General features: G+C 38.5%; 1 protein-coding gene across 1 annotated transcript; it reads right to left on the reverse strand.

Moving 5' to 3' along the window:
• Positions 1–2,377: 2,377 nt before the first annotated feature.
• LOC134198721 (ribosome biogenesis protein BOP1 homolog) lies at positions 2,378–3,719 on the reverse strand. Its single transcript, XM_062674370.1, has 3 exons — positions 3,638–3,719; positions 2,871–3,344; positions 2,378–2,579 (listed from the first exon to the last, which is right to left on the reverse strand). The coding sequence occupies exons 1-3, from the start codon at positions 3,712–3,714 to the stop codon at positions 2,549–2,551; spliced, it is 582 nt and encodes a 193-aa protein (XP_062530354.1). The 5' UTR covers positions 3,715–3,719; the 3' UTR covers positions 2,378–2,548.
• Between the last annotated feature and the right edge of the window lie 13,741 nt (positions 3,720–17,460).

Consider the following 17,460-nt stretch of genomic DNA (forward strand, 5'->3'; position numbering starts at 1 on the left):
AAGATGGCAGAACCCCTCCCATAAAGTAATCTTTGGCACTCTCTCTCAACGCACGGTCCTCGTCCGATGTTAACCTGGGGGGTTTCATGTCCTTCCGGATCCTCTCGAGTGATCTGACTAGCTTTAGTATTTTGTATTCGGAAACTTTTTATATTGGATATCTTATCTTTCCTTAATCATCAATACATGAAATTGCGCCATCAAAATAATAAAACATAAATTTTAAATTCTATTTGACTATTAATTATAAAAAAAGAGGTTTTATAAATGGATAAAAATTATTAACATTCAGTAATTTATAAAATAATGAAATAGAAGTAAAGAAATCAATTATAAATTTATTTATTCGATTAAATGCCTAGAAAACAAAGACTTTTGGAATAAAGGTAATTCGATTCACAGCAACCGTTATTTTTTGTTTGGTCTGAACCAATACGTATACATTGAATACAAAATAGACAGTAAAATATATCTAGAACCAATTGACTTTTGAATGTCTTGTGTGTTTTTTGTTTGTTTAAATGCTGTTGTTTTTACAACTGAAATATCAATACAGAAAACAGCATTCACACATTCACATTATTGTGTATACCTAAGCATTCAAACATATTCACAGTAACAACAAAACCAACTGGTAAAATGTGACTTATGCTGAATAAAACGTGGCGTTGTTGTCTCCACTGTATTCAAATTTATGAGTACCATACAACACGTATTTAATAAGATCGTGAAACAATATGAAAATCTTAAACTAATTTTAATCGATTGTGGAGCTACTACTAACACCATGCGAGGAATACGTAGGGCTAAATACTCATGCAACAGGCCAAAGCTGAAGCTTGTTACCTATTAAAAAAAAACATGATCATTGATATTAAAAATAAATATGGTCGTGTGAGATGTTGGTTTCAATGTACTACTTCCCATGAGCTCGAGGAAGGGATCGAAATCGTGAAATTTACATGCTCTAGACTTCCTAGGCTTAAATATCAGACGGATATAATCCCGCATCTAAAGTCTCTATGAACACGGACACACAATACCAACGATGTGTGTATGCTGCTGCATTATAAGTACTTACCGAGATGCGATCCACTGGAGTAAAGCTTACCGTTTCATAACTAGATAGTGAGGGCCTCAAAACACAAACACACAACATACATTCAACATCCCTGCCACTTTTTTATTTTTCCTAACTATTCTGGTGACTTCGAAGGATCATTCTAGATTCATCGAGCGAATAGGTAAGCTCGAGGGGCTCTAGCATGTGGACTTTGCTAACACTAGCCCTAGCAACAGCAGTGCTACGCAGAATCTACCACCGGATCGGAAACGCGACCTACTGAGAAGATCCGGTGAGAAGCTCAGTATGCTGTGTCTGTAAGATTATTTACTCGACGAACCCTTCGTCGCAATCGATGGGTTAGACGAGAACGGTGACCGTTGCTTGAGGTACCTAAAAGCACAGATAGTGGATCGGGAGGATCCGAAATGACGTGTTTAGGGCGACGTCGACTGTTTACCATTCCCTGTGACAAGAACAGGCGGTTCGCTAATCTTCAGTTTGATTAATAACGTTACAGTAGTGAAATTAAGCTGCGGCCAGACGATTTCCTCAAAGCTGGATTACAACATAGTATTCCCAATATTCGTTTTACATGCGCGTTATAACCTGCCAATACCACACCAAACCAGAAACAACGGCAACCTTTGGTCAAGAATGATGTCAGTATCGGTTTCATCCAGATCGCAAGCAACCATCTGCAGATTGCAGTGTGATGTGCCAGCTCCGTGATGCCAACCCGTCAGGAGTAAAGCGTTGTGAACCGTGAACGAGGTGCAGGTTTTAAGAGAAAGGTTCTGGACCAAAACTTATTCGAAAAGCTAACAAGAAACCAGTCGTATGCGACCCTTAACCCCTTACCACGGAATATTCAAGCCTCTTAAAGTTTTTTAAATGTTCAGACGGATGGATAAGCTCACGGGCCACCAGGTTAAGTGGTTACCGGAGCTCACAGACATCACAATGTGAATGCCGTCACCCACCTTGTGCTTGTCGTCTTGCAAGATATCGCCAGTCTTCGTTTTCGAGAACGATTCTCTTAAATCCGGCATTACGTTTTGTAGTTAAGCGACACGAAGAGTGCTGAAATGCTCACAGTTGACAATCTGCTCAAAATTATATTGTTATTTTAAGGGTATAAAAAAATATAAAGGATTGCATGCTCAACTACACATTAGGCAAAGAAAGGAAACAAAAGAAAACCTCTTTGAGTTACGTACTCGTTAAGAGCTTAAATCTACGTTTTACTTAAAACGAAATCTAATCAAATTCAATCCCAATCAGTATTATGTTTCAATCAATATACCTTTTTTATTTGTTATTTGAACTTCACGTAAAAAATTTAAATCTTCGTAAACTTGGACAAATACCGAAAATATTACAGCCGTTTTTTGCCGTCAACGATGATTGTAACAACGAGATCATATTTATAAAAACGACTGGCTCATCGACGATCTAACATACGGGAATTTCTCCGAGCTGTATTCAAACACAATTGGCTGTATTAACGCGTACACTAAGAACAAACAAGCAAAAAACATCTTTAAATGTTAGAAGATAAGAAACTGTACTGTTTTTATGATTTCGTAAGAAGATAGAGACTTCATCAGAGAGTACAATAACTACTATAAAAATAATAAATTACTTTCAAACAATTGTTCCGGCGTCTCACAGTTGCAAATAAGTTTCACGTAAAAAAGGGACAGTAAATACTATGCAACATGTAACACCGACATAAAGCCAATCAACATTCGATGAGGCTACATCTACTGTGTTACGAACTGAAAATAAATAGGATTCCACTTACTCTACAGTTGGTGGTAGTTGTGGAGGCAACTGGATATGATCTGCACGACGCCAGTATGCATGAAAATCGGATTCAGAAGTTTCTATGGCCAAATCTTCTGGCTGACTGTCATCATGCTCGGGTGATGCTTCTCTCTCGCGACTCTTGTCAGCATCGTCGCTGGATTCACTGGACGTGCTACTTTCATCATTTGATGTTTCTTCAGCATCATTTTTAGGACCCTCATCATTTCGGGGACTGTCGGCATTTTGAGAAGCCTCATCATTTTGACCACTTTCATCATTTTCACCAGCCTGCTCTTGGTCATCAGTATTTTGAGAGTTTTCATTGGAGGTGGTCTCTAAGGTGATGCCTGTAGTATCAGCCTCCATAGTCTCAGTCTTAGATGATGATTGACTTTTTTTAAGTGGCATTGTTAATACACCTACGACCACTCTGTCACTATCAGAATTGTTTGGAGGACGGTTTTCCCCACTGTAAACAACATTAAAACTGATACAAAATTATATACGAATGATAAATTATGTTATAGAACCAAGGTAATACAACATTTTAGTATCAGGGAGAAAATCAAATCTAAAAATAACAAATCCTATTTTACATTTCGCTCTATTTAATCAGTGATATTTAAAAGAGTTATCATTTCCGTTTTAGCTTTTTTGCACAGATTAGTGCAGATTAGCTAACTTGTCGTTCAGAAGTAACCAAAACCTGAAAACATCATAAGGATGAACCACAAATATGAGTCTCAGTCACATTCTACTCACCCTTGCTCTTTCTCTTCCTTTCCATTATTCGCTGGATTACTTGATGATGTGCATGGCTCCTCTTGATTTTCAGACATTTTTCTCAGACCTGTTGGGAAAAAAAATCACATTAAATATGTGTACCTAAACCAGTTCAATTTCAAGTTATCTCAAAGTTATAGTTATTTAAAGAGCCACTGTGCCAAGTGACGACAGAATATGAATATTATACAAATATCAAGTAACTTTATAATTTTGTTTGCTTACAATTTAAATGTCCGGTCAAAATTAATCGAGCCGCAAAACAAACGTTGAATAAAGTGCAAATAACCAGCTTTTCTATTATGCGCTACCGATCTTTATAAGCCCGTTACAATACGATTGTAAGAAAAGTGTTATTTGTTTTTTAGAGTTCTCGCAAAACGACCCTATAAGGCTTCAATAATAGCGCAATACATCCCAGAAATGTATATTTGTAGTAATTAAAATCATCAATCATTAATATTTTAATTAATAATAATCATTTTTATTCATTTAGAATTGTAGCTACTTTCTAATTGTTTTGTTTGTTGTTGTTTTACACCAAAATGTCCAACACTTTTAAAGGATGCGTTGCAGATTGAACGCAACTGCATCATAAATCAAGTATTGATTTACAGGGCGTTGGCTGCGCAGCGCGCATCGAGTAGCCGCCTAAACACATACATAATATTTCCAATAAACTGTACAAAAACACAGGACTAGACCGAGGAGGCCCGGCGACGACCCAGTGGCGGTTGTACAAAACCCCAAGAGAAAGCACGTTTTAAACGGATATTCTTATGCAAGCAATACAGTCAAATCATAAACATTCAGCAGCATAAACAAATCATATTATATTTAATTTAATAAATAAAAATTAAATCTTCCCTTCAAATAAGTAATACTATATTGTATTATGAGCCCACACTTTTTTTCAGGACATTTGTTTAAATGAAATGTTTAAATGAATTATTTAAATAAATCGTTTAATAATTAAATTAAATTAAATTAATAATTAATTTTTTTAATTAAATTAATAATTAATTTAATTTTAAAAAAATTAGTGAAATTCAAATTTAGTTAAATTTAAATTTAAATTAGGCAGTTCAATTTCGCGCTATTACTATCATTATGTGCGTAAAGCTTTTTAAACTCTCTCTCGCAGAACTCATTAGCATTCAAACTGTCACCTATTACTGCTTCACAAAAGAAATAGAAGGGGCGGTGGTACCTACTCGAACGGGTCATAAGATACTCAAATACCGATGGTACGAGTATGCCAGATGAATTCTCAAAAAGCTCTTTTCTTTTCAAAAAAGTAGATCAGACATTATTTCTCATTCTGAAAGTTCTTCTAAAAAATAGACATTATTAACCTACTTTGTTCGCAGAATCTTTAATTAGGAAGGCCTCCAGCAAACCACGGGTATTGCTGAATCAGGAACGTTGTAATTAATATTCACGTATTGTCACAAAAACACCTGAACACCTCAATTTGCAAAAATACAACCTTGCACACCGCGAAATGGAAGCTTGCGATGACACTTGCATAAATACTGACGCAACTGCATCGAGGACAGGTGCACCGCGCAGGCGTAGTGCGTATCGCATCGATGGAAGGTACTAATTGATTTTAGGGCGGTGGCTGGACTATATCCGGTCGTCTCAATGCTTGTATAATGTTGCTTACAAGGGACACGCTATACAGAGTGTCCCACGATGAATAATCCCGAAGACCCGAAGAATCCATGTACTCGTAGAAGGCTTTTTTATGGCTCAGGTGGACGGGTGAGCTTACGATCCACTTGGTACTAAGTGATTAAGGAAGCCCATAGCCATAAACAATGTAAATGCCATCGCATATCTTGAAACACGAGTTCTAAGTCTCAGTTTTATAGTTCAACGGTTGCGAAAACAAAGCAGCAAAAGTGCCCTTCTTCGCAGTAAACGCAAAGCTGAGCTCAAAGCACAGAGTTTTACCAAGGTATTTTGAACTATGGGCCAGACTGACATCGGACTTGCGTAGTGGTGGAAGACTAGATTGGCAAAAGTTACTTTCCGCAGCCTTGGCGAGTGACTAAACAATACGACTCCAAGAGGGATAGCTCTTGTCTTTCACCAATTCTTGCAACATTCTCTGACTTCTCTTTGACAATAGCCTTCTTATAGGTTCTGGAAGGGGCATTAAATTTCCACCTTTTCTTTAAGATATTAGGATCTTAACGTCTTCTGGCATCATTCTATGTTATATACGCTGACCGTTTGAGGGGTGCAGCATCTTGACTGGCTTTATATACCAGGGCTTTCCAATACCTCCAACGGGCACCACCTCAGAAGAAGGAAACAATCACTCATTTCCAGAAGCACTACATCTTCAAATCAGTCTACACAGATGTCAGGATCGTTAAATGAAAGCAGATTCACTCCATGGGTAGGATGTGTAGTATGCAGGCACTACGTCGCAACCTACGCATTACGTTGCTGACCTAGCCTGCCAAACACTTCGACACCCAGAACGATAGAGTGATATGACAGCACGAATGACGCCGTGATCAGATGACCCAAGTGAAGCGTTGACCACCGTACTGTATCCAACTGGGTGAGTAGTCTGCAGAAGGTTCAACACAAGGCTCGTGCCCCTCAAGCGGTGTCAACGTTGGTATGTAAGCTGAAATCCACATCAAATGTGGAATGGAGATGCCCCGAAAAACTCTGATCCTTTTCTTGACTTTCATCTATTTTGGTTGGAGAGTCAAGATTCGGAGAAGTAGGTGCTAAAGTTGAATTCAAGGCAATATTTGAATAAATCGCCGGACACAATGAGCACTCCAGCATGGGTTGCGCAAGAAGCAGATGAAGGGTATGGAAGGGCCTCCAACACAACCTGCGTACGGTCACCGGGATCCATTCCACTCGGTCTCCGACACCGGGACTACGACCGCACGAAAGGGTTTACACCGGTCGACGGGACAGCTTAGCGGGGCGGAGCTCAGTAGTGACTCCCGGGTTCAGGTCCTCTTCTGACGTTTCACCGGGTCTCCGTTCCACCTGCTCCTCGTATTCTAATTGTCACCAGGAATACTTACTAGAACTATTATGATTATTTTGCTGCTGTACCTTTGTTGGTAGGCATATGGCTTATGGTAGGAAAATCCCGCATTAAGATCATGATATAATTGGAACTCCTCGAATTCATTCTAGACATTCGATGGACTTTCCACGCTCATTTCGTTAACCTGTTCCTTCCGGCTATTGATCATAGCTAGAGCATTGCCAGCTTCTTCCCAAAACTGGGTATCCAGACCAGATGACAAGCCGTTTCTACATGGGAGTGGTGCGATCAATTACCCTATCCAGCCAATTCCAGTTGATAGCAAGAAAGTGAGGCTGCATCAAAGTTAAAGCACCAATATAGTCTTGGTGATTCGAGGCTACCGCACAAACTCTTTTAAGGTGCCATGAGTGTTGGCAGGGAAGCCACTGTGGATTATTCTGGCGGTGACGAAAAATTGCCCGAGGCGGCGTATCCGTGGGGATATCGGAAAATATTGGCACCCCGCGCTGAAGTTATGGTCTAAGTGTAATTATTTACGTAGGCGATTCGCCCGACCCTTGGACAGTAGATGCACCATAACCGAGGACGCTTCATCTTACCACTGGTATATCAGTACTGAAAAAACATGATTGCCGTTGAACCCCTGCTCTCCCCTGGTTTTCTTCACTGACAAAGTAAATTCAGCCCAATATTCGTCTCATAAATGTTTCGAAATAGTCTATATAATATTAGTTTCATCATCATCATCATCATCATCATCATCAGCCTATAGCAGTCCGCTGCTGGACATAGGCCATATTCGTTTAGGAACCGGTAAATGAGACCCAAAAAAGTGACTTAAATACAAAAGCTGCTACAAACCACATAATATGTAAGCTATCTTGTAAAATAGTTTATCTCATATTACTCTCATACCATTCTTAATATCAGATACTAGACAAAATTCAGCAAAAGCCTGAATAAGACATTTCGATGCCAGGTTTGCAAAAGTTTTGGACCTGAAGTAACCTTTTTATTTACTTAAACGGAAATATGAACACAAAGCATATTTATCACAGTATATCTGGTGCTGAGCGGATATCACATTCTCAACACGGCACCGATAACTGCCTAAAATACTACCATCCAACTACGATATCAAAACAATGTACAAATTGCAATGTGACGTGTTAAAGTGCAGGGCGCGGTCGCACTGCACATGCGCTTATCAGGGCGCTATGGGCGCACAGGGCGATGACTCCGATCCCAGTTTTTACATGAACATACCCCATGTTTTAAGTATGTATTTATTTTAAATGCAGTTAATGGAAAAAAGGTCTGAAGTCGTATAATATTATAACTCTTAATTTGTAAAATATAATTTAATTATGATATCAGATTTTTTTATTTTTTATTACGTAGTATTATCATATTTATAATGATATTGATTGAGGTTGCATGGTTTCCCAAAAATTGTCCTGTGCCTTAAATTATCTCATTACTACACTATATAATATATATAGTGAGATTAATAACTACCTACTTTAAATGACTATAATTTATTAATGTCAAGGTAGGCAGCGGCTTGGCTCTGCCCCTGGCATTGCTGAAGTCCATGGGCGACGGTAACCACTCACCATCAGGTGGGCCGTATGCTCGTCGGCCTACAATGGCAATTAAAAAAAAAACTTACTTTTCGTCGAAGGAGCCTCAAAGATTTCACTAGATTAAAAGGATCACTGTATCTCTTTACACAATTCCCGAAATGAAACGGTCAACGCTATCAGAATTTGCAGCGTTCCGGATGCAACTGACACAGACCGCAGGTGCAACGCGCATAAAATGTATCACGGTAAGAAATGACGCATGCGTAATCGACTGGCCGGCAAGGGCGGTGGCTACATCGAATTTAGGTACCAACTTACTCTGCACCGACTTAAAAAAAAACAAGAGGATGACCTGGTTTTGAAAAGTGCTCAACCAATGTTTTATTCCAGATCGCGGATTTTATTATATATCAAATTAGCATTACCCTAATCCATTGTTATAACAAGAAAGACAAGTTTCAGTGTAACTTTACTTACTAAATCATTAATCTTTAATTTAGGAATAGTAAATTCAGACCTTTTTTATGTAATTTCATGACATTGAACCATTATACGCTGTACTGCTTTTTTTTATTTCTTAAATTGGTGGTATTAAGTGGTGGTACACCTGGTATTAAGTGGTTACTGGAGCCCATGAATATCTACAACGTAAATGCACCACCCACCTTGAGATATCAGTTCTAAGATCTCAGTATAGTGTAAGGTTTATGATTGTTTATATTAATATGATTATATAGAGTGTAAGGTTTATGATTATTTATATGATTATATAGAGTCCTGTACATATTAAGAATTATTATTAAATATGAGGTTTATATTGCACACCATTAAAATATTGTTAAGTTTAAATCCAACAGTTGACAAATGTCGTCAATAGATGTCACAGGCCAACAAAATTACATCGCGGTAGCGTTGTGTGTAAAAATTAGTATAAGAAGTCCAAAGCAATTTTGAATGAATCAAGAACAAAACGCATCAATGTACAACTAGCAAATTAAAGCAAAGTGTGAACAAAATTGGCCTGTTTAATTTATGTCTGACACCCAAAAGGTCAGAAGCGGGATAAATAAGGCTCTAGAAAACTACCCTTACTACGTCCACGGCTCGGAAAAACGTAAGTTATTTTAATTATTTACATGTGAATCACTGATGTTGGAAATGATTATTGCTTGATTGATTGACTGGTGGTTGTGAATATTATTTTTTTTATGAAAATTTTTCTTTTTTTCTCTCCTCTTCTCGTTATAACCTGCGTCGAAGTCGTTTTTTCATTATTGCTTTGTAACCGTTTTTATGCAAACGCACCGAACGAACTATCAAACCACGTAAATTTCACATGTGCGTTGGGTTGAATAAACTATCAATGACGATTATAGTATAGACTTAATATTTAGTAAATCTATTAGTTAATATCAGTTTTACATTTCATGTTATTTGAAATAGTTAAAACTTAACACAACATATTAATTCTACCCACCTACCGTTTTATTCGCGTGGTGATGAAAAGTTAACGGTTTTATCTGTCCTATTAGAATCTAACGACACTCTTTATTGCAAACTGGTTTAAATGGTTACATAAATGCGTCAGGTCATTGGAAATACATACATGATTTCTTTTTCTCGATAAATGAACATGCATAACAAAGTTTATTCTCTTTTCTTTTCCGCGTTCCGCGAGAAGTGTATGTAACAAATTCCTCTTCTAGCTTTTCAGAATGTACCCGATATTGTGCCATTTAAATAACCCTATTCTACTTTTTGCAATTATTAAACCCGATTAAAGCAGTTTATAATTTTCATGATTCTAAACTCAATAATGTAAGTTTCAGTTACGCTCAACTGTGACATGGAGGACGACACTAGCCGAGGGGAAGGGTCTAGTGCTCGTCTAGTAAAAGGAAGTGGCTTAATGATGAAAGGAGCCCATGTGCTTAGTCGAGGGGAAGGACTAACACATGGGAATGACCAAGGAGCATCCGAGGCTAAGGATGTAGGTCAACAGGAAAGGATTAGGAGGATGAGCTCGAGGATAGAGCATGGAGCATCCGAGGTTGAGGATGTAGGTCGACAGGAAAGGATTAGGAGGATGAGCTCGAGGATAGAGCATGGAGCATCCGAGGTTGAGGATGTAGGTCGACAGGAAAGAATTAGGAGGAGGAGCTCGAGCATAGAGCAATCGGTACCATTGGATAAAATGGACAAGGACGCTATGATTCGAAGAGAACGGTTGCGTGGAAAGCGATCGTGTGAACGACGATCGCGTAAGCAGCGGTCGAGCAGGCAACAATCAAGCGGCTCTGATGACAGGGACGAGTACGAAAGAAGGAGATGGAAAACAAGGACAAGAACAGGACAGAGGAGATGGCATGCGTCTTCCTCTTCAGGATCTGATATGGGGTCACCGCAGCTTCCGCGCAAGCTTAAGCGTGGTAAGGAGGACGATGGTTCAGATACAAAGGTATTAGTAGATAAATTCTTGAATATTCTTGACAAAATAAAAGGTTCAGATAAGCCCAAACTTACGTTTAACACAAATGTTATCCCCGAATTTGACCCAATGGCGAAGGAACAAACTATTCTTACTTGGCTGACGAAAGTGGAAGAATGTGCTCACATATATGGGTGGGAAGACAGGGAAATTATCCACTATTCCTTGCCCAAGCTTTCTGGTGTCGCTAAAACTTGGTATCAGGGCTTATCTAGCCTATTATTTACATGGACTGAGTGGAAACAAAAACTTATAGAATCTTTTCCCCAAAGCGAGGACTATGCTGAGTTATTGCATAAAATGTTAGCAAAAACAGTTAGATACGGTGAGTCGCTTGAACATTACTATTATGCGAAAATTAACTTGCTAAATCGTTGCAAAATTTATGGCAAGGAAGCGGTAGACTGTTTGCTGTACGGGGTTGAAGATCGTGCCGTTAAAGTGGGTGCTCAAGCCGCTCAATTTAAGCAACCTGAGCAAGTGCTCAAATACTTTAGAACCGTGAAGGTAGGCAAAGTTCGTGACTCCAGTAACGATGCCAACCTGAAAAAAACAAATCAATCTGGCACGAGCAGGGCGGGCCTTAGTAATAACGGAATCCGTTGCTTCAATTGCAACGAAATAGGTCACCCTAGTTTTAAATGTACAAAACCTATCGTAAAGTGTACGACCTGCGGGAGGATTGGTCATCAGGCGATTAATTGTTTTAAAAATAAAACTCCGATTAATAAAGACGATAGTCAGGCCTTAGATAAAAATAATGTACAAAAACAAGTATCTAATGTAACTGTCGATGATCGCGCTATTGATAAATATATACTGGATATAAAGATTAACAACTCAAGGGTCAAGTGTCATGTAGATTTAGGGAGTCAATGCTCGTTAATTAGACAGAGTACCGCTAAGGAGTTGAACCTGAATATCGATGTGAGGGAAGGTATGCCGGTATTAAGAGGAATAGGAGGAAACCTGACTTGTCCTTTAGGTGTAGCTACCGTGAGTGTAGAAGTTCAAGGGTTAAAAGAAACTATTGAAATATATGTAGTAGAAGATTATGTACTAAGTTACTCAGCATTACTTGGACATTCCTTTACAGAGAAGCCTGATATTATAATGACTAAGACTCCGACTAAGATCGTATTTGAAAGACTCGCGTGTACTAAAATAAGACTCATAGTGGAAGATGACACGGAAATAGATGGTAACGTTGTACGTCCCATAATTGTTAATGCTGATGGGCAGGGAAACGGTAGCATCTACGTCCATGGCTCGTTAAGGGGTGCTGAAGGAAAAGAGTACTACCTTTTTCCCGGTGCGTACGAGATAAAAGACAGTCGCACAGCGCTTTTAATTTATAATGCCTCGTCAAACAAGGTTTGTATAAAGAAGGACACTCTCTTAACACGAGCACTGCGTAATACGCATCCAACACCTTTTTTCCAATCTTGTAGCGTTTTTACCGATAGGGGACTGGATGAAGAGATCAGTTGCAATCCTGAGCTAACAAAACAGCAACGCGAAGAACTACAAAAGTTATTACTTCAGTATAGCGATTGCTTCTCAAGTGGTCTCAAGGACCTTGGGTTTACCAACATCACTGAGATGGTGATCGACCTTAACGACACGGAACCAGTCGTGTATCGCCCATACCGTATGTCACATACTGAGCGACAATTGGTAAGAGACATGGTTAAGGAGATGGTAGATAATGGTATAGCAAGGGAGTCATCTTCATCATATGCCAGTCCTATAGTCCTGGTACAAAAAAAGAATGGTGAGAAACGATTGTGTGTGGACTATCGAGCTCTAAATAGAAAGACCAAAAAGGAACACTACCCCCTACCAAGAGTCGAGGATCAGTTGGACCTATTATCCGGTAACACCCTATTTACGTCATTGGACCTTGCTTCCGGGTACTACCAAATACCAGTCGCCGAGGCCTCCCGTAGTAAAACTGCTTTTGTAACACCTGATGGGCAGTATGAATACAACCGCATGCCTTTCGGACTAGTTAATGCACCATCTGTGTTCCAAAGGACAATCCATAAAATATTAAAGGAGGCCCAAATTAAATATGCTGTTGTCTACATGGATGACATACTGATACCATCCAAGGATTTTAGAGAAGGCATCCAAAGACTAGGCGAAGTTCTACAGCTTCTGAAGAAAGGCGGACTCACACTGAAATTAAGTAAGTGCCATTTCTTTTTGAATGTCATAGACTTTCTAGGGTTTGAAGTGAGTGCTAATGGTATCCGCCCAGGTAGTAAAAAAACTAAAGCCGTCTCAAAATTCCCAACACCTACCAATCAGCACGAATTGCGCCAATTTCTGGGTCTGTCTGGGTTCTTCAGACGTTTTATAAAGGGATATGCTACGATAACTGCACCGTTAACGGATTTACTGAAGAAGGACGCTAACTGGAGTTGGAAACCCGAACAGGATCAGGCGTTCACAGGCACTAAAAGCGCTCTGGTGGAGCGACCGGTGCTAGCTCTATACGACCCTAAGTCCGAAACCGAGCTACACACGGACGCTTGCAAAGAAGGCCTAGCGGGTATTTTATTGCAGCGTAACTGTAATGGTGCATTGCAACCAGTTTCCTATTTCAGCAGGAAAACTACCGCTGACGAACGCAAGTTTCATTCGTACGAGCTCGAAACTTTAGCGGTCATTGCATCTCTCAATCGGTTTAGGGTTTATTTAGTGGGAATACCATTTAAAATTTTGACTGATTGCAATGCACTCAGGTCCACTCTAACTAAACGTGACTTGATACCTCGCATAGCTAGATGGTGGGTCCAACTTCAGGAGTACGACTGTACAATCGAGTACCGGCCTGGTGTTAGCATGGCACACGCGGATGCCTTAAGCAGAAACCCAGTAAATTCTTCTTCAGGTAATACACACGTACTAGATGTTTTACAAATACAGCAAATCGAACAGGACTGGATTGCGACGGTACAAACTGCAGATGACGAGATAAATAAAATCAAAAGGATGCTCTCTGACCCTTCATCGGCGGAGGTAGCGGACATACACAAAAACTACAGACTGAAGAATGACCGTGTTTACCGCGTGGTAGGTGACGAAATAAAATGGCTGGTACCCAAAAGTGTACGCTGGCAAATTTTAAAAATGAACCACGATGACGTTGGCCATTGTGGTTTTGAAAGAACCCTACAGCGCATCCGAGGCCATTATTGGTTCGCGAAAATGCGGCGTTTCGTCCGGAAGTATGTTACCTCCTGCCTTGAGTGCGCGTACCACAAAGCTCCAGGTGGTAAACGAGAAGGAGAGCTCCACCCAATCGAAAAGGTGAGCGTGCCGTTCCACACAGTCCACGCGGACCATTTGGGACCGTTTGTTAAAAGCAAGAAAGGCAATTGTTATTTGTTCGTTCTCGTTGACGGGTTTACAAAATTCGTCAATATAACCCCGGTTAGGAACACCAAATCCAGTACGACCGTGCGAGTACTAAAAGACCATGTAAGTTATTTTGGCGTTCCTACTCGTCTCATTACAGATAAAGGTACGAGTTTCACCAGTAAGGCGTTTCAAGATTTTACGACCTCTTACGGGATCAAACATATTGTAAATGCCGTTGCAACGCCTCGAGCAAACGGGCAAGTAGAAAGGTTTAATCGAACGATTCTAGATGCTCTATCGACAGCCAGTCACGGCGGCGACGAAAAGTCGTGGGACAACCACATCACTGATATACAGGTTGGTATGAACACAGCTCGACATAAAACTACCCAAAAGAGCCCCTCTGAGCTACTATTTGGATTTAACATAATTAGTAGAACGGAAGGCATACTTAGTACGGTAATCAATGACACCCTAAATAAGACTCCCATTGAGGAATTGGCGGAAGTCAGACAACAGGCTAGTAAAAAAATAAAACGGCAACAAGTTAAAGATGCAGTCAATTTTAATAAGCATAGGAAACCAGCGAGGCAGTACCAAGAAGGGGATTTAGTACGCTTAGCAAGGCAGGTTCCGCACGATGGAAAATCTCAAAAGCTCTCTGTTAAGTACCAAGGCCCTTATCGTATACTAAAGGTTCTTCCCAATGATAGGTTCGTGGTAGAAGATACTCCAATGACTCGAAAAAAAGGTAGAAGGTATGAAGCAGTTGTATCTATTGATAAGATTCAGCCTTGGATGTCGTTCTGTAGAGAATTGGAGTCTGATGAATCTAGTAATAGTGTCGATGACAGTGATTAGATACTTGATTACTCAGTTTATGTTGGACATTTAGTTACTTAAGAAAGAAATTGTTATTTTAATTATTATTTTGATAGAACTTAAAACCATGGAAACGATTTAGCGATAGATATGTGTATGTACTTAGTATTTGTAGCAACAAAATGTTAAAAAAATGTTATACGTCATATATAAACCTAGTGTATAATTAATTGCCTAATTTTTTTTTGTTTTGTTTTGTTTGCAACATATATATTTTGTTTTTGTCTTGATCTCAAAGCGAAGGGTCTCGCTTTAGGTAGGATGGCCGAGCTGTAAGGTTTATGATTGTTTATATTAATATGATTATATAGAGTGTAAGGTTTATGATTATTTATATGATTATATAGAGTCCTGTACATATTAAGAATTATTATTAAATATGAGGTTTATATTGCACACCATTAAAATATTGTTAAGTTTAAATCCAACAGTTGACAAATGTCGTCAATAGATGTCACAGGCCAACAAAATTACATCGCGGTAGCGTTGTGTGTAAAAATTAGTATAAGAAGTCCAAAGCAATTTTGAATGAATCAAGAACAAAACGCATCAATGTACAACTAGCAAATTAAAGCAAAGTGTGAACAAAATTGGCCTGTTTAATTTATGTCTGACACCCAAAAATAGTTACAACGGCTGCCCCACCCTTCAAACCGAAACGCATTACTGCTTCACGGCAGAAATAGGCAGGGCGGTGGTACCTACCCGCGCGGACTCACAAGAGGTCCTACCACCAGTAAGTTTATACGGATTATACCATCAGAAACTATTCATATTAAAGTTGAGATAGTAGTACTATTTAAATCATAATTGGGTTATTTTCGATTCATTTTAAACAGTAAGGCCTTGCTGTCATCGTGCAAAGTAATCGGAGCCTCGAAGAGAACCAATGGTTAGCAAGGCACTGGAGGATTCAATTCATTTTAGATTTGGGGATTTGTGGTTTTGGGTGCTACACACTGTAACATAATCAAATTAGTAATCAAAATTAATAAAAAAATAATTTAGTAATCACCCCAAGAGAACAAGACGACTATGTCCCATCCCCCACTTACTAAGGCTACGTCGGAATCGATCACTGAACGATCCATTATAAATCAATATTATTTGTACTGAACCTAGTTATTTGAACTCAAATGGATCAAAAGCTTTAGTTAAGTTAGTTTTGATGTCTCTGATTTTTTTTATCTACATCATTAAATTTTTAGTTATGTGTTTGTTCCCTCTCAGAAGTAAACAGTTATAACTAAATATGCCTATGATATCCCTATAAAAGGAGCAAATGGGATTATAATAATAGAAAAATATCAGCTTTTCTTTAGAAAGGTGTGTTAAAACTACACTTTTAACCCAAAAATTTATTAAAAGAAAAAACAGCGAGCGAACAATTTTGCTTAATCGCTAACTTCAAATCTTAATGATTTTTTTTTAATTATTACCCATCCTCCTATTACATTTATTACTAAAAACGAGTTGTTAAGTCCATATTACTAGTTGAATGAATGTAACCAGATTTGAAGATTTTTACATTAAAAAATGTGTTTATGCTCAGTAGTGACGAATTAAAATACTTTAAACGCGGGACAAATATTATATTATACGTATTCATACAATATATACAATACAACGGATATATTACAAACTAGCTGACCCGGCTGACTTCATAGTGCCTCAATCGATAAATAAAAGACCTAAGCTTTTGTATAAAATAAACTTAAAACAAACAACAGGAATCCGTCCAACGGGGGACACATCAAAGGAAAAACAAAATGGTTATTTTTATTTAATTCCGAGTATTTTCATATTTATTTATCTACCTTTTAAACCTTCTCTGGACTTCCACAAATAATTCAAGACCGAAATTAGCTAAATCGACTTCGCCAGCCGTTCTCGAGTTTTAGCGAGACTAACGAACAGCAATTCATTTTTATATATGTACTTATATATAGATACATAATAAATAATAGGGGTTAAAGTATGAAATTTCCATTTTATTGTAATAGGTACTTCGAATTGAAATAGAACCTTCATGGAGAGGGGACTGGTTCATGGTTTGAGATTTTGGAGTGAAATTTTTTTCACCTATGAAGTTTTTCTTTTGAAAAATGTGCACCATTCGATTATCGACTTTCAGTTACTTTTTTTACTCAGCTTAGATAAGAAAGATGGATACTTCGAAAATTCGAGTGATGTTTTGACGGTCCCTAGCAAAAAATATATGTTAGGTGGAGCAATAAGTTTTTATGCAGTTTTGAACCTGATTTACTGGCCATCTTTATCGTATGAATTTTTAAATTCCAAATTCAGAATTATGAAAAAAAAAGAAGAAAATTTTAGTCTGTTCGTTGTTTTCAACGATCCAAGGGAGGAGAAAGTTTTATTTAATTTGCGAAAGTTGGATTTTTTTTATTGATGTTTCTAATTATTGGTTTCATAAAAAGGC

Source organism: Bombyx mori, chromosome 1 (genome assembly GCF_030269925.1).
Source record: "Bombyx mori chromosome 1, ASM3026992v2".
Classification (NCBI taxonomy): domain Eukaryota; kingdom Metazoa; phylum Arthropoda; class Insecta; order Lepidoptera; family Bombycidae; genus Bombyx; species Bombyx mori.

Excerpts from the sequence above, each read along its gene's own strand:
- LOC134198721 (XM_062674370.1), bottom strand. The coding sequence starts at position 3,714 with ATGTCTGAAAATCAAGAGGAGCCATGCACATCATCAAGTAATCCAGCG. Across the intron at positions 3,345-3,637 it reads AAGGAAGAGAAAGAGCAAGG|TGGGGAAAACCGTCCTCCAA; the intron begins GTGAGTAGAATG and ends TGTTGTTTACAG. Across the intron at positions 2,580-2,870 it reads CAACTACCACCAACTGTAGA|TGTACGCGTTAATACAGCCA; the intron begins GTAAGTGGAATC and ends GTTTGTTCTTAG.